At 44.4% G+C, this 19,769-nt stretch overlaps 1 protein-coding gene across 1 annotated transcript in view; it reads left to right on the top strand.

Annotated features, from left to right (window-relative positions):
• Positions 1–19,769, top strand: part of LOC311138151 (protein shisa-5-like) — a 30,367-nt gene that overhangs the window by 5,659 nt on the left and 4,939 nt on the right. The window contains exon 3 of the mRNA XM_084172820.1: positions 14,818–14,942. Within this exon, the coding sequence (XP_084028946.1) occupies positions 14,818–14,942 (125 nt within the window). The remainder of the gene's footprint in view (positions 1–14,817; positions 14,943–19,769) is intronic.

Below are 19,769 nucleotides of genomic sequence, written 5' to 3'. Positions count from 1 at the left end.
GATGTAGCACGCGTCTCCCTATCGCTCCTGAGTTAGTGACCAAATTTATATATTTAACTTTGCAAAATTGCATACATTTCTGTTTGCCCAGGCGTCTGAAGAGACCCATAAACAACTCAGTTCAAGTTTAATAAATTTAAATTCGTAATGACATCAACCCGGCCAAAAACAGAGTCTGCAAGAGCAGGCCGCAACAAGCCTGCAACTTCTCCCGACTCACCCCCGCCACCGAACGCTGCCAATGCCGGCCCCACGGAAACACTGACTGTGGAGATGCTGCAATCCGTGATAGGCACCCTCAAAACCGACATTTTCGGAAAAATTGACTGTCTCTCTACCAATCTCAGGTCAGAGATATCAACGATCAAAGACGAGCTTAAAAAATCTATCGAGAGTATACAGAATAAGCTCGACGCACATGGGGTGACTTTATCGGATTTGGAGCGAGGTGCTACAGACCACAGCACTCGCGTTAGCGAGCTAGAGGCTAACGTCGGCTCATTGACAACTAGGGTGGCATTCCTCGATAATAGATGCGAAGATATGGAAAGTAGAATGCGGAGGAACAACATTCGTCTACTGGGAATACCGGAGGGAGTGGAGGGCCCAAGGCCCACGGAGTACATGGCCCAGCTACTTCAGGAGCTGCTCGGGCTAGAGGAGAAGCCATTGCTAGACCGGGCTCACCGCACTCTGCGTAGCCGACCCAGGGATGGAGAACCCCCACGACCATTTGTCATCAGGGTGCATTTCTTTCACGTCCGCAACGACATACTGAGAAGATCGGGAGAAGCATCCCCTCTTCTACATAAGGGTAAAAGAGTCTCGATATTTGCGGACTGCACAACAGCTGTGGCTAAGAGGCGGGCTAGCTTTGGAGCTGTGAAACGCCAACTACACGCCTGCCCGGGCGTGAAGTTCGGCCTCATCTACCCTGCGGTTTTGAGACTGACTTTACCGGACGGCTCCATGCACAGATTCGAGGACCCGGCTATAGCGGCAGATTTCATCAACAAGAACGTGAAAGCGGCTGTTGTACCGCATGGTGTGTAACAAATGGTTGGCTGGCTGGTCTTCCTAGCAGGCTAGTTAGCAGGCCGAATGGGTGACTAACGAAGCCATCTTTGCTGGGTTCATCGACATATGAATGTCATTCTCTTTTTTATCTCTTTATTTCCAGCCCAGGTTTGCCGCCTCTAATGCCAATATCTGGGGGTCTGCATGGCTGTTTCAGTTTGATCATTTACCATCTGCGTCGAGGTTAAACCTCTCTTAATCGAGGATAGTTTTCCTTAGACTCTATTGGGGACCATTCTATCCATGTTTGGCTTACTCTAGTTAAATGGTCACTAATCTTAGGTAGCACAGAGTAAGAGTTATCATGCTTAGCTCTAAACTTTCTTCGTATTTAGGGTTTTGCTTGCATCTCATTTGGGGAGATGCTTCGGCAAGGGCGGGTGTGAGGGAAGGGTTTGTTCACTCTCTATTTGTATATAGTTTGTATATGTTTTTTGTGCCTCTTCGTTTGTCTTTGTTTTTTACATTTGCGCTTTTAGGTTCAACTAAGATCTTCAGTTTACATTGTACCTTGTCCTTTACACATCCTCTCTCTCTCTTAAGATATGACTCAGCCTAGTGTAGCCCATACTGCTGGAGGGAATGGCTTTAATTTTCTTACTTGGAACTGCAGGGGCATAAATAACCCAGTTAAACGTAGTAAGGTGCTACACCATCTTCATCATTTGAAAGCTCACATCATCTTTCTCCAAGAAACTCATCTGAAGGTATCACAACACTCAAGTCTTAGGTGCAGATGGGTGGGTCAGGTGTTCCATTCCTCATTTCAGAGTAAGGCGAGAGGGGTGGCTATTTTACTTCACAGATCGGTACCTTTTACATGTTCTAAGGTGATCGCAGATCCCCATGGTAGATATATAATTGTCAGTGGTAGGCTGCTCAATACAAAGGTTCTTCTTGTTAATATCTATGCTCCTAATTGGGACAATGGTGATTTTTTCAAATCGGTTTTCTCTACACTCCCAGATATGTCCACCCATATGTTGATTTTAGGAGGTGACTTTAACTGTTGGTTAGACCCACAATTGGATCGATCCTCCACTAAACCTACCACCTTATCAACCTCAGCTAGAGTTGTTCGAACCTTTATGTCTGAATTCGCAGTCTCAGATCCTTGGAGAATGGTTAATCCAGCTGGGAAAGCATACTCTTTTTTTCTCATCGGTTCACCACACTTTTACGCGCATAGACTACTTCCTTGTTGATGACCGGCTCCTCCACTCCATATCTTCATGTTCATATAACCCAATTGTTGTATCTGACCACGCCCCTGTTACTATGGAAGTAGCTTTTCAAAATGTTGACAATCAGCGACCGCCTTGGCGACTAAAAACTCAACTGCTCAGTAATGAACACTTTGTCAATTTTGTCTTGAGTCAAATCGACTTTTTCATGATTACAAATAGAACCCCAAACATCTCTGCGTCTACTCTCTGGGAAACTTTGAAAGCTTATATCAGAGGTGAAATTATCTCCTACACCGCACATGAGAACAAATTGAAAAGGAATAGGTTATCTATGCTAACACGCTGTATTGCCCAATTAGATGACATTTATGCCGTTTCACCATCCCCGGATATTTATAAGGAACGTTTAACTCTGCAAGCAGAATTTGACACACTATTAACAGACCAGGTTACTGAAATGCTTGTCAAGTCTAGGAGCACTTACTATGAACAAGGAGATAAAGCCAGTAAATTATTAGCTCACAAGTTACGTCAACAATCATCATCATCTCAGATTACAAAAATTCGTACATCATCTGGGATATCATTAGATCCTGGGGGGATCAATGAGGAGTTCAAGAGAATTTACCAGTCTCTATATACCTCTGAAAGTAAAGCGGATACACTGGAATTGGATGATTTCTTCCACTCACTATCTGTGCCTTCGGTCGGCCGGGATTTGGTTAAAAAATTAGAGCAGCCGATCACTGTTGAAGAACTGTCTAACGCTGTCAAATCCCTTCAATCTGGGAGAAGCCCAGGGCCTGATGGCTACCCGACAGAGTTTTATAAAAAGTTTATCACCAAAATAGCCCCTATTCTAATTGAAATGTACAATGATGCATTTGTAAATGGTGCTCTCCCACATACTCTCACTCAAGCAACCATTTGTGTTATTCTTAAAAAAAACAAAGACCCTCTTGACTGTGCATCATACCGTCCAATTAGCCTGCTAAATGTGGACTATAAAATTCTAGCCAAAATTCTGGCAACGCGGCTAGAAACAGTCCTCCCATCAATTATCTCTCCGGATCAAACAGGATTTATAAAAAATAGACACTCATTCTTCAATCTCCGAAGATTATTTAATATTATATACAATCCTTCTGTCGACAATACCTCTGAAGCAATTATATCCCTGGACGCGGAGAAAGCGTTTGATCGGGTGGAATGGAAATACCTTTTTTACACTCTAAATAAATTTGGCTTTGGCTCCAAATTCATGACCTGGATAAAACTTCTGTACTCATCCCCCCAAGCCTCTGTCAGGACTAATAACACTCAATCAGATCGCTTCCCTTTGCAAAGATCGACACGTCAGGGTTGCCCTTTAAGTCCCTTACTGTTTGCCCTCGCCATAGAGCCACTTGCAATAGCACTTCGCTCCAACCCCCTCATCAAAGGCATAGTCAGATACGGGCACGAACACAAACTGTCTTTATATGCAGATGATTTATTAATATACACATCCAACCTTTCTGTCTCTGTCCCTGCTGCCCTTGCCACTTTCGCATCCTTCGGTCACTTATCAGGGTATAAACTAAATCTCAGTAAAAGTGAATTGATGCCACTTAACATGGCTGCAAAAAAATCCCCTTTACATAACTTGCCATTTAAAATAGCTCACAGTAGTTTTATTTATCTCGGGGTACATGTCACAATTAGGTTTGAAAACCTTTTTCAAGCCAACTTTGCTCCTCTCTTAACCCGTACTAAGGACGATTTGGAACGGTGGTCTTTGCTACACCTCTCCTTAGTTGCTAGAATTAACTCTATTAAAATGAATACTCTCCCTAAATTCTTATACCTCTATCAGTGCCTTCCAATATTTCTACCCAATACATTTTTCAAAAAGATCGACGGCCTAATTCTACCCTTTATATGGGACAAAAAGCCTCCTAGGATGCGAAAACAGCTCTTGCAGAGGCCCAAACCAGACGGCGGTCTAGCTCTACCAGATTTCAGACTCTATTATTGGGCCGCTAACCTTAGGATCATTCAGTACTGGTTGCAGAGCAGAGTGATATTCCCACCCCCAACTTGGCTGGAGATGGAGGCTGCCTCGTCTACACCGGCATCATTGTCTTCCCTCGCTCACTCCTCTATTACAGGCCCTTACTCCTCCTTCACCAATAATATATGTGTCAAAACAACATTGAAGATCTGGAATCAATTTAGGCGCCACTTTGGGTTTCAAACAACCTCTTCCTTGGCTCCGGTAGCCTCAAACCCAGCTTTTCCCCCATCTATGATTGATGGTGCTTTCTCAACATGGTCTAATCTCGGTATTAAAAGATTCAGAGATCTGTATACTAACAATACATTTAGTACGTTTCAACAATTATCAGCTAAATTTAGTCTCCCCAGACATCATTTTTTTAGGTTCTTACAAGTCCGGAGTTATGTCCGCAGCATAGATCCAGGATTCCCCAACCTTTCTGGTGGAACACAGTTCGACACATTTCTCACCCCACTTCCTAATCAGAAAGGCACATTGTCAATAATCTATAGTCAAATTTGCTCACTACAAGCCATCTCATTAAACAATATCAAATCCTCTTGGGAGGAGGAACTGGGTGAGGAAATATCTGATGAACTATGGGAAGGGGCACTCAAAAGGGTACATAGCTCTTCTATTTGCGCTCGACACGGCCTCATCCAATGCAAACTCATTCATAGGGCCCACTGGACCAAAGCAAGACTATCAAAAATTTACAAGGATGTGAACCCTAATTGTGTTCGATGTAACCAGTCCCCTGCTAATCATGTGCACATGTTTTGGTGCTGCCCATCTCTTGTTGGTTTCTGGAAAGACATCTTTAACACACTCTCAGAATTAAGCGGCACACAGATCGAGCCAGACCCTCTCATTGCATTATTTGGAGTTTCCTTACCCACAATACAATTGACCAAAATGAATAAGGATGTAATTGCCTTTGTCACGTTGTTAGCGAGACGATTAATTTTACTTAGATGGAAATCCTCTGCAGCCCCTTCTCATGCTCTTTGGATTAAATCTATTTTGAATTGCATAAAGTTGGAGAAAATAAAACAGACACTCAATGGGTCTGTAGACAAATTCTATGCAAAGTGGGCTCCCTTCTTTTCTTATGTTAAAAGAATACATTTCCCTGCAGTTCCAGAGTGATGTATATTTATATATTGGTGATGTAAGAAGCCTGGTATGTGCATATACGACATCTCGGATGTTAAGGACGGTAATAACTGTGCTAGCTGACCTATAACAACTGGATCAAAACAGATATTTTTCCTTTTTTTTTTTTTTTTTTTTTTTTTGTGTTTTATCTTATTTATATATTTAATGTCTATTTTTTCTTTCATGTCTGTCTCTCTATGTTTTGCTGTATCGTTGTCTTCAAATTGTTGTTCCATATTCATACCAAATAACTTTCAAGTGCAATTATTTACTAAATGCTGGTACTGAAAATTCAATAAACAAAGTATATAAAAAAAATAAAAAAAAATAAAAAAAAATCTCTGGAAGACTGAAACAGGTTTCCCTCAAGAATTTCCCTGGATTTAGCGCCATCCAACATTCCTTCAATTCTGACCAGTTTCCCAGTCTCTGCCGATGGAAAAACATCCCCACAGCATGATGCCGCCACCATGCTTCATGGTGTTCTCAGGGTGATGATAGGTGTTGGGTTTGCGCCAGACATAGCATTTTCCTTGATGGCCAAAAAGCTAAATTTTAGTCTCATCTGACCAGAGTACCTTCTTCCATATGTTTGGGGAGTCTCCCACATGCCTTTTGGCGAACACCAAACGTGTTTGCTTATTTTTTTCTTTAAGCAATGGCTTTTTTCTGGCCTCTCTTCCGAAAAAGCCCAGCTCTGTGGAATGTACGGCTTAATGTGGGCCTATGGACAGACTCTCCTATTTCCACTGTGGAGCTTTGCAGCTCCTTTAGGGTTATCTTTGGTCTCTTTGTTGCCTCTGATTAATGCCCTCCTTGCCTGGTCCGTGAGTTTTGGTAGGCGGCCCTCTCTTGGCAGGTTTGTTGTGGTGCCATATTCTTTCCATTTTTTAATAATGGATTTAATGGTGCTCCGTGGGATGTTCAAAGTTTCGGATATTTTTTTATAACCCAACCCTGATCTGTACTTCTCCACAACTTTGTCCCTGACCTGTTTGGAGAGCTCCTTGGTCTTCATGGTGCCGCTTGCTTGGTGGTGCCCTTTGCTTAGTGGTGTTGCAGACTCTGGGGCCTTTCAGAACAGGTGTATGTATATATACTGAGATCATGTGACACTTAGATTGCACACAGGTGGACTTTATTTAACTAATTATGTGACTTCTGAAGGTAATTGGTTGCACCAGATCTTATTTAGGGGCTTCATAGCAAAAGGGGGTGAATACATATGCACGCACCACTTTTTCCGTGATTTATTTTTTTAGAATTGTTTTTCATTTCACTTCACCAATTTGGACTATTTTGTGTATGTCCATTACATGAAATCCAAATTAAAATCCATTTAAATTACAGGTTGTAATGCAACAAAATAGGAAAAACGCCAAGGGGTGGGGTGAATACTTTCGCCAGGCACTGTATGCCCCACAGGGCTCTGGTTGAAAGTAGTGCCCTACAGAGGGAATAGGGTGCCATTGGGGACTCAAAGATAAGTTCAGTGGACTGTGATTGTGTGATTACTAACCTTGTCTGAGACCTGAGCTGAAACCCCCGAGCCACCAACACAACAGCCTGGTTGGGTTAGACCAGGGGTGTCAAACTCATTTTAGCTCAGGGGCCACATGGAGGAAAATCTATTCCCAAGTGGGCCGGACTGGAAAAATCATGGTGTATATATAACTTAAAAACAACTACTTCAGATTGTTTTCTTTGTTTTAATACGATCAACATACAACATAAAGCTGGAGCCTGAGGACAGTGTGTCCAAAATAGTACAAGCACAACATCACTATTAATCATAAAACACCTCAAGTTATTTGAAAGTTCTGAGGACAAAGAACACACAAACACACAATGCCTCAGTGATTCACAGAAGTATATCACAGATCACAGAACTATATCAGGGTGTCATTTCTCAGGCAGAAATGTAGATAAAAATAATGAAATCCTGTTCCCCAAACAAGTGCAAGAACCACAGAGTCAAGAATAGGTTAAATATACAAATAAAAAAAATCAATTAAAAACAATAGCATATCAACATAAAAACGTATAAACATAAATCTGAAAGCGTTGCTCAAACTCCCGTAACAGTCCCGTTATTTTATCTTTGAACCGCTTCATGTCTGCCACATGTTGGGTCGCGCACACATTTTTCAGACAGGGGAAGTGAGCTGCATCACCACCGGCAAGTTGCGTCTCCCACAATGACAGCTTCAACTTGAAAGAACGTATGCTGTCATAATACTGCGTGACAACTTTGTTGCGCCCTTGCAGCTGTTTGTTCAAGTTATTCAGGTGCTCTGTAACATCCACCATAAATGCAAGGTCCTGCATCCATTCTGCGGAATGAAATTCTAACACTGGTTTGCCCTTTTCTTCCATGAACTGTTCAATTTCTTCTCGTAAATCAAAGAAACGCCTCAGCACAGCACCTCGGCTTAACCATCTTACCTCAGTGTGGTATGGCAGGCCATAGATGTGGTCTTTCTCTCTGAGAAGGCTGTCAAATTGACGGTGATTCAGGCTTCTGGATCGGATTAACAGTTTGGATGACCACCTTCATGACGTTATCCGTCTTTAATGACTTGCAACACAAAGCCTCCTGGTGCAAAATACAGTGAAAAGTCAAAAAATCACGTCCTCCATTTGCAGATTGCACTTTCTCTCTGAACTTAGTCACAACGCCTGCTTTTTTCCCGATCATTGAGGGCGCACCATCTGTAGCCAGGCTGACAGCGCGGGACCAGTCCACTCCGACCCTGTCCAGCGCGCCGACGAGTGCGGTAAAAATATCAGCTGCTGTCGTTGTATCTGTCATCGGCACGAACTCCTCGGTGACAGTCAATGTGTCATCAACTCCGCGGATGAAAATGGCCAGTTGTGCAACATCTGTAATGTCCGTGCTTTCATCAATTGCAACCGAAAACGCAATAAATGACTTTACTTTTTGCTTCAACTGGCTGTCCAAATCCACTGAAAGATCGGAAATCCTGTCTGCAACTGTGTTTCTTGTCAGGCTGATATTTGCAAAAGCCTGCCGCTTTTCAGGGCACACAATCTCCGCTGCCTTCATCATGCATGTTTTTACAAATTCACCCTCACTAAATGGTTTTGAAGCCACTGCGATTTCATTAGCAATGAGGTAGCTAGCTTTCACTGCAGCGTCACTGATGTCTCGGCTGTGAGTAAACACAGACTGCTGTTTCTTCAGACCCGCCAACAGTTCATTCACCTTCTCTCATCTCCGCTGTCCTTGAAAGTTGTCATATTTGTCGGCATGAAGACTCACATAGTGGCGACGAAGGTTATATTCTTTCAGCACTGCAACATGCTCTGAACACACCAAACATACAGCTTTCCCATTCAATTCCGTGAAAAAATAGGATGACCATTTTTCTTGGAACACTCTGCACTCTGCGTCCAATTTTCTCTTTTTTGACAGAGACATATTGGGGCAATGAGGGTGCCAAAGCACATAATGTTAAAAGTAGAAGCCGTAATAAATATCGCGGGCAAAACAAAGTAGCTCATTGGCTGCACGTGCTTGACCTACTTGCTCTGCCCCGGTATAAACAGTTTGCTTTCTTAACACAATTGCTATTGCGCCATCCAGTGGACGCAATTGGAACAGCAGTTTATTTTATTGAAAAATTGCAGCTCATTTTTATACTTTACAAAATTATTATTATTATTATATTTTTTTTTTTATCATCTCGCGGGCCGGATTAAACCCGTTTGCGGGCCTGATCCGGCCCGCTGGCCGGACGTTTGACACCCCTGTGTTAGACATTTTGTTGTGGTGTCAACCTCAACAACAGCCCCTCATTAGACATTTTGTTGTGGTGTCAACCTCAACAACAGCCCCTCATTAGACATTCTGTTGTGGTGTCAACCTCAACAATAGCCCCTCATTAGACATTCTGTTATGGTGTCAACCTCAACAACAGCCCAGCACAATTATACAAGTTCAGTTCAGATCAGTGCAGCAATGAAACGTCCTTGCAGGACATGTAGGCTCTGTCAAAACCTCAGTAGAAAATAAACCACACGTAGACCACCCTCATCAACCCCACAGATGACCCTGGGACTGAACAGCTCCCTCTGCAACTGGATCCTGGACTTCCTGACGGGCCGCCCCCAGGTGGTGAGGGTAGGCAACAACACCTCTGCCACGCTGACTGTTAACACAGGGGCCCCACAGGTGTGTGCTTAGTCCCCTCCTGTACTCCCTGTTCACCCACGACTTCATCCACATTGATGGGGCTGCAGTGGAGCAGGTATAGAGCTTCAAGTTCGACATACAAGACCCCATAATGACTAAGCAAAAAAAACGTTTTTTAGAAATGTTAGCAAAAAACGGAAATATCACATTACAGTGGGGTAAAAAGTATTTAGTCAGCCACCAATTGTGCAAGTTCTCCCATTTCAAAAGATGAGAGAGGCCTGTAATTTTCATCATAGGTACACGTCAACTATGACAGACAAAATGAGAATTTTTTTCTCCAGAAAATCACATTGTACGATTTTCTATGAATTTATTTGCAAATTATGGTGGAAAATAAGTATTTGGTCAATAACAAAAGTTTCTCAATACTTTGTTATATACCCTTTGTTGGCAATGACACAGGTCAAACGTTTTCTGTAAGTCTTCACAAGGTTTTCACAAGGTATTTTGGCCCATTCCTCCATGCAGATCTCCTCTAGAGCAGTGATGTTTTGGGGCTGTCGCTGGGCAACACGGACTTTCAACTCCCTCCAAAGATTTTCTATGGGGTTGAGATCTGGAGACTGGCTAGGCCACTCCAGGACCTTGAAATGCTTCTTACGAAGCCACTCCTTCGTTGCTGGGGCGGTGTGTTTGGGATCATTGTCATGCTGAAAGACCCAGCCACGTTTCAACTTCAATGCCCTTGCTGATGGAAGGAGGTTTTCACTCAAAATCTCACGATACATGGCCCCATTTATTATTTTCCTTTACACGGATCAGTCATCCTGGTCCCTTTGCAGAAAAACAGCCCCAAAGCATGATGTTTCCACCCCCATGCTTCACAGTAGGTATGGTGTTCTTTGGATGCAACTCAGCATTCTTTGTCCTCCAAACACGACGAGTTGACTTTTTACCAAAAAGTTATATTTTGGTTTCATCTGACCATATGACATTCTCCCAATCCTCTTCTGGATCATCCAAATGCACTCTAGCAAACTTCAGACGGGCCTGGACATGTACTGGCTTAAGCAGGGGGACACGTCTGGCACTGCAGGATTTGAGTCCCTGGCGGCGTAGTGTGTTACTGATGGTAGGCTTTGTTACTTTGGTCCCAGCTCTCTGCAGGTCATTCACTAGGTCCCCCTGTGTGGTTCTGGGATTTTTGCTCACCGTTCTTGTGATCATTTTGACCCCACGGGGTGAGATCTTGCGTGGAGCCCCAGATCGAGGGAGATTATCAGTGGTCTTGTATGTCTTCCATTTCCTAATAATTGCTCCCACAGTTGATTTCTTCAAACCAAGCTGCTTACCTATTGCAGATTCAGTCTTCCCAGCCTGGTGCAGGTCTACAATTTTGTTTCTGGTGTCCTTTGACAGCTCTTTGGTCTTGGCCATAGTGGAGTTTGGAGTGTGACTGTTTGAGGTTGTGGACAGGTGTCTTTTATACTGATAACAAGTTCAAACAGGTGCCATTAATACAGGAACGAGTGGAGGACAGAGGAGCCTCTTAAAAAAGAAGTTACAGGTTTGTGAGAGCCAGAAATCTTGCTTGTTTGTAGGTGACCAAATACTTATTTTCCACCATAATTTGCAAATAAATTCATTAAAAATCCTACAATGTGATTTTCTGGATTTTTCTTTCTCAATTTGTCTGTCATAGTTGACGTGTACATATGATGAAAATTACAGGCCTCTCTCATCTTTTTAAGTGGGAGAACTTGCACAATTGGTGGCTGACTAAATACTTTTTTTCCCCACTGTATGTTCTGCATTTTTGATACAAAGATCTACTGTACTAGTTGTTCAGACTCTGTACATAAGTATTAGTGAGTACTCTGAAGCACCTTTGGCAGTGATTACAGCCTTGAGTCTTCTTGGGTGTGACGCTACAAACTTGGCACACCTGTATTTGGGAAGTTTCTCCCATTTCTTCTCTGCAGATCCTCTCAAGCTCTGTCAGGTTGGATGGGGAGCGTCGCTGCACAGCTATTTTCAGGTCTCTCCAGAGATGTTAGATCGGGTTCAAGTCCGGGCTCTGGCTGGGCCGCTCAAGGACGTTCAGAGACTTGTCCCGAAGCAACTCCTGCATTGTCTTGGCTGTTTGCTTAGGGTCGTTGTCCTGTTGGAAGGTGAACTTTTGCCCCCAGTCTGAGGTCCTGAGCGTTCTGGAGCAGGTTTTCATCAAGGATCTCTCTGTACTTTGCTCCATTAATCTTTCCCTCGATCCTGACTAGTCTCCCAGTCCCTGCTGCTGAAAAACATCCCCACAGCATGATGCTGCCACCACCATCTTTCACCGTAGGGATGATGCCAGGTTTCCTCCAGACGTGACGCTTGGCATTCAGGCCAAAGACTTCAATATTGGTTTCATCAGACCAGAGAATTTTGTTTCTCATGGTCTGAGAGTCTTTAGGTGCCTTTTGGCAAACTCCAAGTGGGCTGTCATGTGTCTTTTACTGAGGAGTGGCTTCCGTCTGGCCACTCTACCATAAAGGCCTGATTGGTGGAGTGCTGCAGAGATTGTTGTCCTTCTGGAAGGTTCTTCCATCTCCACAGATGAACTCTGGACAATTCCTTCGACCTCATTGCTTGGTGTCAACTGTGGGACCTTATATAGACAGGTGTCTGCCTTTTTCTAAATCACTTCCTCCCAGTTGCCCACTGCACTGAGGCTAGGAAACACTATCACCACTGATAAATCTACAATAATCGAGAATTTCAACAAGCATTTTGCTACAGCTGGCCATGCTTTCCATCTGGCTACCACTACCCCGGCCACCAACTCTGCACCCTCCGCTGAAACTTGCCCATGCCCCCCCCCCGCTTCTCCTTCACACAAATTCAGACAGCAGAGTTGGTGGCCCGGGTAGTGGTAGCCAGATGGAAAGCATGGCCAGCTGTAGCAAAATGCTTGTTGAAATTCTCGAGCTGCAAAATCTGGACCCCTACAAATCAGCTGGGCTAGACAATCTGGACCCTTTCTTTCTAAAACTAGCCGCCGAAATTGTCGCAACCCCTATTACTAGTCTGTTCAACCTCTCTTTCATAACGTCTGAGATCCCCAGAGATTGGAAAGCTGCCGCGGTCATCCCCCTCTTCAAAGGGGGTGACACTCTAGATCCAAACTGCTACAGACCTATATCCATCCTGCCCTGCCTTTCGAAAGTATTTGAAAGCCAAGTTAACAAACAGATCACCGACCATTTCGAATACCACCGTACCTTCTCCGCTATGCAATCCGGTTTCCGAGCTGGTCATGGGTGCACTTCAGCCACGCTCAAGGTCCTAAACGATATTATAACCGCGATTGATAATAGACAGTACTGTGCAGCCGTCTTCATCGACCTGGCCAAGGCTTTCGACTCTGTCAATCACCGCATTCTTATTGGCAGACTAAATAGCCTTGGTTTCTCAAATGACTGCCTCGCCTGGTTCACCAACTACTTCTCAGATAGAGTTCAGTGTGTCAAATCGGAGGGCCTGTTGTCTGGACCTATGGCAGTCTCTATGGGGGTGCCACAGGGTTCAATTCTCGGGCCGACTCTATTCTCTGTGTATATCAATAATGTCGCTCTTGCTGCTGGTGACTCTCAGATCCACCTCTACGCAGACGACACCATTTTGTATACATCTGGCCCTTCATTGGACACTGTGTTAACAAACCTCCAAACGAGCTTCAATGCCATACAACACTCCTTCAGTAGCCTCCAACTGCTCTTAAACACTAGTAAAACTAAATGCATGCTTTTCAATCGAACGCTGCTGGCACCCCCCCACCCGACTAGAATCACCACTCTTGACGGGTCTGACCTAGAGTATGTGGACAACTACAAATACCTAGGTGTCTGGTTAGACTGTAAACTCTCCTTCCAGACTCACATAAAGAATCTCCAATCCAAAGTTAAATCTAGAATCGGCTTCCTATTTCGCAACAAAGCCTCCTTCACTCATGCTGCCAAACATGCCCTCGTAAAACGGACTATCCTACCGATCCTTGACTTCGGCGATGTCATTTACAAAATAGCCTCCAACACTCTATTCAGCAAATTGGATGTAGTCTATCACAGTGCCATCCGTTTTGTCTCCAAAGCCCCATACGCTACCCACCACTGTGACCTGTACGCTCTTGTTGGCTGGTCCTCACTACATGTTCGTCGTCAAACCCACTGGCTCCAGGCCATCTATAAATCACTGCTAGGCAAATCCCCGCCTTATCTTAGCTCATTGGTCACCATAGCAGCACCCACCCGTAGTCTGCGCTCCAGCAGGTATATCTCACTGGTCATTCCCAAAGCCAACACCTCCTTTGGCCGCCATTCCTTCCAGTTCTCTGCTGCCAATGACTGGAACGAATTGCAAAAATCTCTGAAGCTGGAGACTCTTATCTCCCTCACTAACTTTAAGCATCAGTTGTCAGAGCACCTTACCGATCACTGCACCTGTACACAGCCCATCTGAAATTAGCCCACCCAACTACCTCATCCCTATATTGTTATTTATTTTGCTATTTTGCACCCCAGTATCTCTATTTGCACATAATCTCTTGCACATCTATCATTCCAGTGTTAATACTATTGTAATTATTTTGCACTATAGCCTATTTATTGCCTTACCTCCATAACTTGCTACATTTGCACACACTGTATATATATTTTCTGTTGTATTTTTGACTTTATGTTTTTTACCCCATATGTAACTCTGTGTTGTTTTTATCGCACTGCTTTGCTTTATCTTGGCCAGGTCGCAGTTGTAAATGAGAACTTGTTCTCAACTGGCTTACCTGGTTAAATAAAGGTGAAATAAAAAAATTAAAAATTAAAATTTGAATTTACCACAGGTGGACTCCAAGTTGTAGAAACATCTCAAGGATGATCAATGGAAACAGGATGCACCTGAGCTAAATTTTGAGTCTCATAGCAAAGGGTCTGAATTCTTATGTAAATAAGGTATTTCTGTTTTTGTTTTTGTTTTTTTGTGTTAAAATTTCAAACATTTTCGCTTTGACATTATGGGGTATTGTGTGTAGATTGATGAATAACATTTTGTATTTAATCCATTTTTGAATAAGGCTGTAACGTAACAAAATCTGGAAAAAAGTAAGGGGTTTGAATACTTTCCGAATACACTGACTGATGTTATGTCTCACTCTATTCCAGTGAAAGTATGAACACGTTGACCATCTCGTCATTGGTCGCAGCAGCTGTCATCATCATGATCAGTTTCATCTGTTGCTGCGTGTGTCCCTGCTGCTGCTTGTACAAAATGTGCCGGAAGCCCAGACGTAAGTCTCCTTGACAACATGAATCCTAGCATGTTTACTCCAAGACTGATTTTTAGATTTAAAAAAGTGTAATTGCTACTGCAATTTATTTAAAACTTTTAAAATGTTAAACTTATGCTCGGCGTTACTCTGGACCCTGATCTCTCTTTTGACGAATATATCAAGAATATTTCAAGGGCAGCTTTTTTCCATCTTCGTAACATTGCAAAAATCGGAACTTTTTGTCCAAAAAATATGCAGAAAAACTAATCCATGCTTTTGTCACTTCTAGAATAGACTACTGCAATGCTCTACTCTCCGGCTACCCGGATAAAGTACTAAATAAACTTCAGTTAGTGCTAAACACGGCTGCTAGAATCTTGACTAGAAGCAAAAAAAATGTGATCATATTCCTCCAGTGCTAGCCTCTCTACACTGGCTTCCTGTTAAGGCTAGGGCTGATTTCAAGGTTTTACTGCTAACCTACAAAGCATTACATGGGCTTGCTCCTACCCATCTCTCCGATTTGGTTCTGCCGTACATACCTACACGTACGCTATGGTCACAAGACGCAGGCCTCCTTATTGTCCCCTCGGGCTCGTGTGGTGGAGGAGATCTTCCTGGGCTATACTCAGCCTTGTCTCAGGGTAGTAGGTTGGTGGTCTGTTGATATCCCTCTGGTGGTGTGGGGGCTGTGCTTTGGCAAAGTGGGTGGGGTTATATCCTGCCTGGTTGGCCCTGTCCAGGGGGTATCGTCGGACGGGGCCAGTGTCCCGTCCCCCCGTCCCCCCCCCCGTCTCAGCCTCCAGTATCTATAATGCAAAAGTCTATGTGCCGGGGGCTAGGGTCAGTCTGTATCGTCGGACAGGGTTTGTTTGTGTCCGTCCCCCGTCTCAGCCTCCACATAATTCTCCTGTCTTATCTGGTGTCCTGTGTGAACTTAAGTATGCTCCCTCTAATTGTCCCATCTCTCTCTCTCTCTCTCTCTGTCTCTCTCTATGAACGTTAGAACATCTTGAAGAACAATCTGGCCTTAATTGGCCTGTACTCTTATAATCTCCACCCGGCACAGCCAGAAGAGGACTGGCCACCCCTCAGAGCCTGGTTCCTCTCTAGGTTTCTTCCTAGGTTCCTGCCTTTCTAGGGAGTTGTTCCTAGCCACCGTGCTTCTACATCTGCATTACTAGCTGTTTGGGGTTTTAGGCTGGGTTTCTGTACAGCACTTTGTGACTGTATAAGCACATCCGCTGATGTGAAAAGGGCTTTATGAATAAATTAGATTTGATGATACAGGAAGTGGGTCGACCGCTCCCACGTTGATCCCGGCCGGCAGGCGGTGATGGGGCGTGTCCCAAATGGCACCCTATTTCGTTTGTAGTCCACTACCTTGGTCAAAACAAGTGCACTACATAGGGAGTAGTGCCATTGGGGAAGCAGTCAAACAGTGACAGGCCCAGCTCTCCCTGGACTGGGGCACGAGGGTTGATTTTGTAAGCCACTTCCTCCTTACAATGGAACAGAAACCTACTGGATGGAACCTAACCTTTTTAGAGGAACAGAACATATCTTCCTCTTTTTGAGTTCTGGAAAAGAGATCTCAAAATCATTTCTGTATTGCTAAACATGCAAAAAACACGGATTTATAGTTACATTTTCTGAACATTTCTGATTCATTCAACTGAATGATTAAACATGACATCACCATTTGTATAGTCTAAGAGTGTATTTATTTAACCTTTTTTTATTTTGGAACGCAAACACAAAGATTGGCGTAGGTACATTGGTAGTTAGAATGGTGTATGTACATTTGGGAACTGGCAGCATTGAGTAAGAGTGGAATGTTACCAGTTGTTTGGCAACATTTGTATAAATAAACACGCCCTATAAATGTGTGTAAGCCAGTGGTGTTATGGCACAGATATCCTTCTGAAAACTATCCTGCGCTGACTGGGGTTTCTCACCGCTCTTTCTGATCATCATGCTGTGTTGCTGCTGCCCACACACACACACACACACACACACACACACACACACACACACACACACACACACACACACACACACACACACACACACACACACACACACACACTGCTAGCTAGCTCCTGTCTCTGAGTATGACATGTATCTGTCAGACGACCCCTCAGCTTCCGCCTACACATTTTAGGATTTTACTCTCTGGTTAACACTGAGGTATTCAAAACACACTGGGACTCTTCTCATCGAACTAGCGAACCAAACAAAGGAGATGTGAACTGTCTGAGTGTAAAGGTCTGTGTAGTGGCTTCAAACAAATGGCTCTAATAGCCTGCTTTTCTGAAATGTTTCCTAAATGTTTTTTTTTCTAATATTTTTACTTTGCTCTCAACTACCCTGAGAGCAACCCAGGTATACCTTTACAGGGTACCCGATGCCAATATACCAGGGTACCCTACACCAATATACCAGGGTACCCTATGCCAATATACCAGGGTACCCGATGCCAATATACCAGGGTACCCGATACCAATATACCAGGGTACCCGATGCCAATATATCAGGGTACCCGATGCCAATATACCAGGGTACCCTATACCAATATACCAGGGTACCCGATACCAATATATCAGGGTACCCTATACCAATATACCAAGGTACCCGATGCCAATATACCAGGGTACCCGATGCCAATATACCAGGGTACCCGATGCCAATATACCAGGGAACCCGATGCCAATATACCAGGGTACCCGATGCCAATATACCAGGGTACCCGATGCCAATATACCAGGGTACCCTATACCAATATACCAGGGTACCCTATGCCAATATACCAGGGTACCCGATGCCAATATACCAGGGAACCCGATGCCAATATACCAGGGTACCCGATGCCAATATACCAGGGTACCCGATACCAATATACCAGGGTACCCGATGCCAATATACCAGGGTACCCGATGCCAATATACCAGGGAACCCGATGCCAATATACCAGGGTACCCGATGCCAATATACCAGGGTACCCGATGCCAATATACCAGGGTACCCTATACCAATATACCAGGGTACCCTATGCCAATATACCAGGGTACCCGATGCCAATATACCAGGGAACCCGATGCCAATATACCAGGGTACCCGATGCCAATATACCAGGGTACCCGATACCAATATACCAGGGTACCCGATGCCAATATACCAGGGAACCCGATGCCAATATACCAGGGTACCCTATACCAATATACCAGGGTACCCGATGCCAATATACCAGGGTACCCGATGCCAATATACCAGGGTACCCGATGCCAATATACCAGGGTACCCGATGCCAATATACCAGGGTACCCTATACCAATATACCAAGGTACCCGATGCCAATATACCAGGGTACCCGATACCAATATACCAGGGTACCCGATGCCAATATACCAGGGTACCCGATACCAATATACCAGGGAACCCGATGCCAATATACCAGCGTACCCGATGCCAATATACCAGGGTACCCGATACCAATATACCAGGGTACCCTATACCAATATACCAGGGTACCCGATGCCAATATACCAGGGTACCCGATGCCAATATACCAAGGTACCCGATGCCAATATACCAGGGTACCCGATGCCAATATACCAGGGTACCCGATGCCAATATACCAGGGTACCCGATGCCAATATACCAGGGTACCCGATGCCAATATACCAGGGTACCCGATGCCAAAATACCAGGGTACCCTATACCAATATACCAGGGTACTCGATACCAGGGTACCCGATACCAATATACCAAGGTACCCGATGCCAATATACCAGGGTACCCGATGCCAATATACCAGGGTACCCTATACCAATATACCAGGGTACCCGATGCCAATATACCAGGGTACCCGATGCCAAAATACCAGGGTACCCTATACCAATATACCAGGGTACTCGATACCAGGGTACCCGATACCAATATACCAGGGTACCCGATACCAATATACCAGGGTACCCGATGCCAATATACCAGGGTATCCGATGCCAATATACCAGGGTACCCTATGCCAATATACCAGGGAACCCGATGCCAATATACCAGGGTACCCGATACCAATATACCAGGGTACTCGATACCAGGGTACCCGATGCCAATATACCAGGGTACCCGATGCCAATATACCAGGGTACCCTATACCAATATACCAGGGTACCCGATACCAATATACCAGGGTACCCGATACCAATATACCAGGGTACCCGATGCCAATATACCAGGGTATCCGATGCCAATATACCAGGGTACCCTATGCCAATATACCAGGGAACCCGATGCCAATATACCAGGGTACCCGATACCAATATACCAGGGTACTCGATACCAGGGTACCCGATGCCAATATACCAGGGTACCCGATGCCAATATACCAGGGTACCCTATACCAATATACCAGGGTACCCGATGCCAATATACCAGGGTACCCGATACCAATATACCAGGGTACCCGATGCCAATATACCAGGGTACCCGATGCCAATATACCAGGGTACCCGATGCCAATATACCAGGGTAGGTACCCGATGCCAATATACCAGGGAACCCGATGCCAATATACCAGGGTACCCTATACCAATATACCAGGGTACCCGATGCCAATATACCAGGGTACCCGATGCCAATATACCAGGGTACCCGATGCCAATATACCAGGGTACCCGATGCCAATATACCAGGGTACCCGATGCCAATATACCAGGGTACCCTATACAACCGTTATGGAAACATGCCCAGCCCTACATGCATTTCCTGTATGTGATGTACAGTCGTGGTCAAAAGTTTTGAGAATGACAAAAATACTAATTTTCACAATGTCTGCTGCCTCAG

The sequence above is a fragment of the Coregonus lavaretus genome (assembly GCF_964263955.1).
Source record: "Coregonus lavaretus genome assembly, chromosome: 12".
NCBI lineage: Eukaryota > Metazoa > Chordata > Actinopteri > Salmoniformes > Salmonidae > Coregonus > Coregonus lavaretus.
This window is presented reverse-complemented; position numbering and strand designations above follow the sequence as displayed.